General features: G+C 38.2%; 3 protein-coding genes across 3 annotated transcripts; all 3 read right to left on the bottom strand.

The window, feature by feature from the left end:
* Positions 1-565: 565 nt before the first annotated feature.
* Positions 566-3,766, bottom strand: CBG00585 (the record flags this gene model as incomplete). The annotated part of the gene is made up of 10 exons (XM_002630134.2): positions 566-691; positions 1,003-1,214; positions 1,396-1,479; positions 1,554-1,750; positions 1,807-2,172; positions 2,220-2,371; positions 2,422-2,488; positions 2,649-3,034; positions 3,082-3,309; positions 3,566-3,766. 10 exons carry the CDS (start codon positions 3,764-3,766, stop codon positions 566-568), a joined length of 2,019 nt encoding a protein of 672 aa, XP_002630180.2.
* Positions 3,767-4,000: 234 nt separating this feature from the next.
* Positions 4,001-7,065, bottom strand: CBG00584 (the record flags this gene model as incomplete). The annotated part of the gene is made up of 9 exons (XM_045244658.1): positions 4,001-4,199; positions 4,254-4,345; positions 4,458-5,283; positions 5,352-5,500; positions 5,559-5,686; positions 5,744-6,124; positions 6,185-6,388; positions 6,454-6,583; positions 6,643-7,065. The coding sequence occupies 9 exons, from the start codon at positions 7,063-7,065 to the stop codon at positions 4,001-4,003; spliced, it is 2,532 nt and encodes an 843-aa protein (XP_045091627.1).
* A 604-nt stretch (positions 7,066-7,669) lies between these two features.
* Positions 7,670-8,277, bottom strand: CBG00583 (the record flags this gene model as incomplete). The annotated part of the gene is made up of 2 exons (XM_002630132.1): positions 7,670-7,936; positions 7,978-8,277. The coding sequence occupies 2 exons, from the start codon at positions 8,275-8,277 to the stop codon at positions 7,670-7,672; spliced, it is 567 nt and encodes a 188-aa protein (XP_002630178.1).
* Between the last annotated feature and the right edge of the window lie 261 nt (positions 8,278-8,538).

Raw genomic sequence — 8,538 nt, 5'->3', positions numbered from 1 at the left:
TATCAGAATATCAGCAACATTTTACTATTTAACCACTTTTTGATATCTTTCACAGTAAATGAGATATATAGGCTCAAAGTGGACGATCCGGGTGTCGTTCTATTAGAGGTTTTACGGTATCTGCTTTTCTGTTCGAGTGTCCTTTGTAAAATTATTAGAATATGGTCGAAAAAACGACTGGGAATTCCCCATGGAAATCAGAGATCTAAATTATATTTTAAACAATTTTCAAAAAAAAAAACGAAAAACCCCGAGAAATTGATACAGATCTGTTTCCAAAAGTAGATCAAACGATTTTTGAAAACAAAAATTCTTGGCTTTAAAAATTCCAAAAACTAGTCTAAAAACATAAACAAAAAAGTATGAGAAATTCGGTTTGAAAACCGGTAAAGTCTGAGAAATATACGAATGAGTAATTGAAACACTTTTCTTTTTGAAAAGCAACAGAAAAAAAGAAAAAAAAACAAATTTCAACAAACATAATTAGTCTATCCTCAGTACGCTGTCTAAAACAGGAAAACTGGAATTTCTAGCAAAACATTATATCGTATAAAAAATTGACATTTTATGGTGTTAAAATGGTTGTGCTTCCTTTGTTTCCAGCCAAATTGGTCAGCAATTTGTTTAATCTTCCCACCATTCGACTCGTATCTTTGATCAACCCAGCGGTGATGAGAGCGTTGTCGTAGATCTGAAAATTGTTTTTAAGTCATAGAAAGAGTGCAGAGCGGTCGAAGAGAGACGCAGAGATGAAGACCTGTATAAAGCCACGTTTACATTTTAAAAGTCGAAAGTCAGAGAAACAATATGATTGGGCAATGTTTCCAAACTTTGCACAATACTTTAGGCTGAAAATCATCAGCATTGGTTTAGAACCTTCAGAGATGATCTAGAAAACCAATAATTGAAAGTGTTCAAACAAAGCTTCTAACATTCGAAATTTTCATGAGAAAAACTCAAGTCTCTCCGAAAATCGTTACACCTGTGTGAAAATTACTGTACCTGTTCAGCCAAAATTGCCGCAGTTTCCTTATCAGTCTTCCTCATTTTATACATTGATTTGACAAGTGGATGAGTCAAATTGACATGTACATGTGGTTTAAAATACACCAAATGTTCCATATCCTTGATTTCGCCAGTACGAAGAAAATGACGGGCGGCACCCATGTCCAACACAGTTACCATGACGGGATGCTCCGATGGGCGGTGATTGCCTGGAAACGGATAGAGAAATAGACAACAATTCGTATAGCTGATGTCATTCTTCTTCTAGAGGAGGGATTTATTCGTTTCACTATAGAAAAAGGAAATTCTCGCAAGACTCGCAAGTAGGGTAGAGAATTAGAGGAATGGATACGGTATATTTGTCTTGCGTATACCAATTAATAAACCAACCTGAAATTTCAGCTACTTTTACACTACCGAGTGTGTCCTTCATCCAATCGAGCAGCTCCTTCTTCTCGTTGTCACGGAAATCTTCTGGAAAAAATTGTCAAATATCCCATTTTCTTTTTGAGAAATTTCGATTTTCTAATTCTGCCTCCTATACTCACTTGTATCTTTTTTATCGTCTTTTCCACTCTTCTCAGCTTCTTCCTGTGCCCATTTTTCAACAGGAACCAATTGTTTCATTGCGAATTGTCCCAAGCCTAAGAAAACGACCTCGTCGGCTGGATCATATAAGAAAAGGACTTCCTTGTTTTGCGACTTGATCACCTCGTAGTATGGGGAAGATTCGGCGAGGTGGCGGCTGAAATTTTTATCCAATTGTTTCCAGTTTCAGAAATTGAGCTTCAAATAACTCACTTATTAGCGTACATATAATAAATTTCCTTTTGCTCTTCCTGCATTCTCTTCACATAATCTCCTAAACTTGTCAATTCTCCAGCCTTCTTGGAAGATGATTCAAACAACAAAAGCTTTGCAACTTCCTCCTTGATGTCTTGATTCTGTTCAGTGACGACTCCTTCTTTGAAATAAATGGAATAATTCTTATAGAATTCCGAGTATTTCACCGGATCCTTTTTCATTTCAGATTGGAGGGATCCGAGAATTTTATCGGTGATGATCTTACGGAGCTTTCGAAGAACTGGATTGTTTTGGAGCATTTCACGAGACAGATTCAAGGGGATGTCTTCCGAATCCACGACTCCAATGACAAAACGAAGGTAGCTAAAGAAAATAAGAGAGGAGGTTATCAAGTGATCAAAGAATCTCACTTTGGAATCAATTCTTGAGCATCTGGTTTGATGAGAACACGTCTTGCATACAGAGACAATCCACACATCTTCTGTTGAGCCATAAACGTTAATTGGTTGAATTCCGATTGAGGAATATAGATAACTGATCGAAGGGATACTGGGGTGTCTGTCTGAAAATGGGAGAAACTTCCAGACGAAAAGGGAAACCGTTTGATTTTACCTGGAAATGAATAGTGTACAAAGGACGAGTGAACATATCTTGCTTTCCTTGCGTTTTGACTAGTTGTCTGAAAAAAAATTGAATTTAACAAAACGTTTTCATTTTGGATTTCTCGACTAATGATTCATTCCGCCAAAAGTATTTTTCTACTATTTGATATGTTTGAACTATATTGATATTTTATCACTTATTGTTCTCAATAATCGAGTTCCTCGGCCATCACTTACTTGAAGAAGTTTTCATGCATTTCCTTATTGACTTCTCTTGCCTGCATTGTCCAGATGGCATTCAAATTGTTCACTCTCTCTCCATTAACCAAAATTGGGGAAGACACGAAATACGAGTATTTATTAATGACTTCTCGAATTTTCTCTTCTTCAGAATAACTTGCTGAATCTCCAACTTTTAAACGAATCTCAATCCGAGTTCCAGTCGGTAGACCATCAGTTTCAGCGATTTCATACGAATTATCACCGTTCCATGTCCAACGAAGACCTTCTTCTGGCCCTGATCCTACTTTTCTTGTGGTGACAACAACGGAATCGGCAACCATGAAAGCGGAATAGAAGCCAACACCAAATTGACCAATTACTGCTTCTGCGTTCTCCTTGTTCTGGAAGAAAAGGGTTCAGGGTTTTATTTTTCAAATTGTTTTCTCACATTCTCAATGAAATCCTTGGATCCCGACTTGGCGATAGTTCCCAAAAACTTGATCAAATCATCTCGATTCATTCCGATTCCCGTATCCTCGAAGATCACTGTCCGCTTCTCTTTATCAGTTGTGATTCGAATTTCACTTGGCCCTTCGGCAACTTCTCCTTTTAGTTCTGCGTATCTTCTCTTTTCTAAAGCATCGCTGGCGTTGGAGACGAGCTCACGAACGAAAACCTGCAAAATTGATTTTTTTGAAAGCTCATTTTCTGAATGCATTCACTCATAGTACTTTAAGCTACAAAAACAAGTGTATTGTCGAATTTCATACCAAGAAATCGAAATTTTGTTCAGAAAATCCCACTAAATTCACATAAATTAATTTGATATCTACAGTATCCGTTGTGAGAGCGATGCCTCGTAAATCGACACGAGCGTTGCCCACGAAAATTTTCAAGTACCAGTTTGTTTAATCCGACAATATTAATGTTACCTCACTATGCGAATACAATGATTTGGCTACAATATCCATTAAATTTTTAGTTTCCGCTTGAAATTCATGGCGTTGAGGCTCAGAAGCCAGGAATCGTTTTTGTGGATTACTGTAGGTTGGTTGGAAGTGGGCGGAGATTGAGATACGTGTGGAAGGAGCTCTGAGGATCCGTGAGAATCTGGGCGCTAGACGAAGCGACATCTGGAATTACAGACGGATAAAATTAGAAAGACACCCGGGATAAGAAATAATTTTTTAAAAGTATGAAAAATGTTCGGAAACATGAAAAAAAACATGCAATGAAAACATCAAAATAATCAATTTGAGCATCTTATTAAGTGAGCCGTTTGCCAAAAAGTGAAAAATGAAGTGAATGGGAGACATAGCATAATTACAAACATTTGAGTCTAATTTTCATAAATAAATATTCGACGGCTATTTTTTTCTTTTGACACCATTTTTCTTTCCAAACTGTCCAAAAATGTAGTCATGCGAGTTTTGTGATGACGACATCATATCTTGATAGTGTTGTTGAACTTCTGTAACTGAGAAGTCTAGTGCTGGATTTGAAAGCAGCGATTCGCCATGATCCTTGATGTGCTCATACATCATGTCCGTGAAGTCGATGACTGATCTGAAAACATCGAACATTTATTACGGAGGGGTACTCTAGACATTCAAAACTTACGCAGAAGTTGTGTCAGCCGGTTGAGAAGCGTGTCGAGTGGAGTTGGGCGACATTGATAGATCGTCTCCGAAGTATTGTTGAAATACGGTTTTCTAGAAAAAAGAATTAATTCGGAACACTAACAGATTTTAAAATCATAAATCAGAAAATATTGTCAGTTTCCTGGGAGTTTAAGTATGCAGTTTGTCTTTTTATGTAACCCACTTTTGGCGTCTGCTGAGGTGTGTGTTGTGGTGTCCTCAACGATGACCAAAAATCTTCTTGTCTCTTCTTCTGAATCTCCGCTTCTGTCAATTTTTTCGCCGGTGATAATCCCATTTTCACAGATGAAAAATCGATTGGAGGCTTTTTCGGAACAGGAGGTCCCGCACTCGTACTTGGCTCGTTATCCGGAACATTATGTTTAACATTCTGGATTACCGGAGTTCTTTTTATAGCATTCGGTATTACTGTAGCTTTAGTGATTGTTGATGTTGGCGGAACTTCGACAAGAGGGGAGATGGGTAATTTCGCCACGTTTTTGACTGTCGAATGTGGAGACTCGTCGCTACCTCTGTTGACAGTCGGAGTAGATTTCTTAGGAACTATCGTACATTTTGGGGCCACGAAAACTTTTTGGATTTGAGAATCAGTGGTATTTGAAGTTGGAGCATCCACAGTAGGACGAGCAGCAAAATGAGGATTCCCAGTTGCCAGAGAAGGGTTTCTTGTAACTTTTTTGGTGATTTGAGTTTTTTTGCGGTTCATTTTACGAAGAGATGCCAATTGAGATTCGAACTCTTCGTTCTCTTGGCGAACGATATTCGACTCGATTGTTATTTGAGGAACAGTTGGTATCGGAACCTTCAATTCACGTAATAGTGGGGATGCCAGTGGTTGTGGCAGTGACGATGGAAGTGGTAATGATGGTGGTAGTGGTGGTGGCAGAGGTTGTGGTGGTGGTGTTGGTGGAGCGAGTAGAACGGGTGGAGGATCGACGACGACGGTGGGAATGTTAACGGGTTTGAGCTTTTTAGCTGGTGGAGCGTCCCTGAAAAACAAAGGAGGTTTCGTGTATGATTTAAGAAATATGCTATCATTTTGAAAATAAAAACTCACACAACACTATTCTTTTTCTTTTCCTTCAAACAATCTCCATATCCTCTTCCCAATAGACCAATCATCAATTTCCATGGTTCCGTGGAACGAGACTCCGGTTTATCACACTGTACTTGATATCGTAATTTGATTGGATTTTTGCGCCCACACTAAAAAAGAGAGATGCTTTAACTTTTGAATTCCCACATTTGATTCTGTCAAACTCACTACACAATATAGCTCAGCAACGATAGCACTTCGAACATTTCCGAAATTAAGTCCCTCATTGACCACAGAGTCTGTGAGAACAAACGGGCGTGGGAAGACTACGGTAGTCAGAGGTTTGTTCTTTTGAGCTGGAAATGCAGACTTGATAAGTTTTGAAATATTTAACTTTCAAAAAAAAAGTGTACCTGTATTCACTTCCACTCCAAACTTCAATCCTGGTTCTGGCTTCTCTGGTTCCATTTTCTTTTTTAATTCCTCAGCGTTTTTTATTAATTTGTTCATAGATAGAGATATAAATGGCGAATTCTCAACTGTTTGCACACTTAAACTCGCCAATTCACAAGACGAATCTGGCCATAAAGTCACTGAAACAGGTGACTGTTCATTTCCTGCTGACCATTTTTTGTGAAGAAATTCTAACAGTTTCATAATTCGATCGTTTGTGTTCAGTTTCACACGAAGATACGGGTTTTGATCCCGATTTCGCATGAAAACGTGGTCTCCATTGCTGGTTGGTTCTAGATGAACGTAGACTTCCGATGGGATTTTGTCAGCTTTTTTGACGCCTGCAGAAATAAAAATGCTAATTCTCGGGATACGGAAACAATCTTAATTTCAAAACTCACTAAAGTATCTACACAATGCCGGACATGGGGGTGTTCGAATTGTAACAACCCTTCTTGCAGCTCTCACATTAACAACTCCTTCGTGAAGAAGTTCTTTGAATTTCGACGCAGTGACTTTCATACTCGCCGTTCGCTTCTTCCATTCACATGCATTGATTATCAGAAATAGCTCACGAGCATCGCGTGGAATTTGTGGTAGATCATCTGGAAGGGATGACGAGTTGGCAAAGGTGAGGTCGGTCTCTCAGAAATTTCAGAATATTGTTTACCGTCTGTCCACTGCAAAATTGCTCGATACGCCCTCACTGAGTTGAAGAAAAATGTTTTTACATGTTCTTTCAATTTGAAGAATTTCCGTTTTGCCATCAGCTTCACGACCGAATCATAGTCCTTTCCAAACTGAAAACAGGGAAGCTCTATCAATTCGCCTTTTATAACATGTTTTTCTTATTCCTTACAAGTTTAATTCCATCATAGAAAGCGTTCACTTCATCGATTCCCCACGGTTTCCTGATACGTGGCACTTGCATGTGAGGCAACATTGGCGGTCCCATCAATGATGAAGTAGTCATCCCTTCCAAATTAAGACATTCTGACATCTCCGAGGATTCAGAAAGTGACATAGAGGATTCCTCTTTGATAACAGTAGAAAGTAAAGAGGGAATAGGGATCTGCATTGGTGGAAGAGGGGGTTTAAATGCTCGACGTCTTCTGGAAGGGTTCTGAGGAGTCAGGATGTCTTCTGAATCGTCTGGAACATCGTCGAAGTCATAATCATCGCCTTCTTCTTCTTCCTCTCCTTGAGTTGGGTCTAAATAATGAATTGCATCTGGAGATGACATCGCGTCAGGTGGTGGTGGTTGTTCTGATTCTTCATCCATTTTATTCTGAAAACTTTAAGCTTTAAAACAGAATTTGAATAATTAAGTAAAAACAGAGAAAATCGATGGAAATCGCAACATTTTTGAAACAAACAAACGATTTTCTGTATGTGAACATGATGAATTGACATAATTTTCCGCAGTTTTAAACTGCTGTCTGTGACCGTGGCCTAAAACATCACGCAACTAGGCCAGGGGTTTTTTTGCATTAATGCATGTATTGTGGTTCTAAATGAAAAGATGTCCAAAATAAATCAGAGACTTGATTTTTCAAATTTAAAACAGCATTTTTCGAAAGTGTCCTATTTTTCTCCGTTGTTGAAGTACTTCAACGGTTTATTTTTGCTATCGACTTGGGTGATTTCAAGAATTAATAATTAAAGAAAAAGAGAAATATGAATGTTCAGTGTCTCTGCAACACCAAAGAAATAAAAATGGATCTTTAAAAGTATTGACAGAAAAAAGGAATATTTTACAGAATCGTTTTTTATTGAAAAAAAAAAAGAATCACAGAAAAAACCAAAGTAAAAATTGCGACAAATCGGGGAAAATTAGTGTTACAACAGTCAAATAATTATTGAAGAACACTATATTTTCATATGAACTAATCATAAGCCGGCAATCCAAAATCCTCTGGTTTGAAATGTTCCAGTGAATCCAAAATTAGAGTAACTCGTTTTTTGAACTCTGGATCTTGATCTGGATCATAAATCGATCGTTCTGGGACCATCACACACTGCATTCCGGCATCTAATGCAGATAGTACTCCATTGTAAGAGTCCTCGAATACCAACACTTTTCCAGCATTATCTGGAACTTCTGGGAAACGTCTCATGGTGACGAGGAATGGATCTGGATGAGGTTTTCCGTGCTGAAAACTACAATTTAGAGATTTTTTTATTTTTCTCTTACCTTCACTTCCGGATCATCGCCCGAGAGTACTTGCAATTTGATCATGTCAACCCAATCTCTGTGATTATCCAATTTAGTCGGGAAAGTTCTAGAACATGATCCAGTACAAAGAGCAATTGGAATATGATGATGGATCAAATGACGGACCAATTTCTCAGCTCCCGGCATTGCAGGACTATGTTTGAACATTTCAATTAGGATGGCATCATATTGAAGAGAATATTCTTCTGGAGTCACAAGATCTCCGATATTCAGTTCATTGATTAGCCAGCGAATCGATTCATCATGTCGTTTGCCCATTTGTCCTGAAAATGGGAAGATGTCGAGGAAGCATGGGAGCAATTAAAATCCAACAAATTTTAAGTTTTCTATCCCGTATATAGAACATATTCTCTATCAGAAAATGAGACTAGGAACCAAATGTCTCCTCTTTTTTAGGTTCTTGAAGCAGAATTTTCGACTTTCAAATTTGTGTGCTTTCGGTTCTTTTTTTCTCACTTCTTTTTAAATCCATTGTGAACACTTTTCCATATTTTTTCAGCAATTCAGAATTCGCTTGAG

Source organism: Caenorhabditis briggsae (assembly GCF_000004555.2).
Source record: "Caenorhabditis briggsae complete genome, chrIII, whole genome shotgun sequence".
In the NCBI taxonomy this organism is placed as follows: domain Eukaryota; kingdom Metazoa; phylum Nematoda; class Chromadorea; order Rhabditida; family Rhabditidae; genus Caenorhabditis; species Caenorhabditis briggsae.
This window is presented reverse-complemented; position numbering and strand designations above follow the sequence as displayed.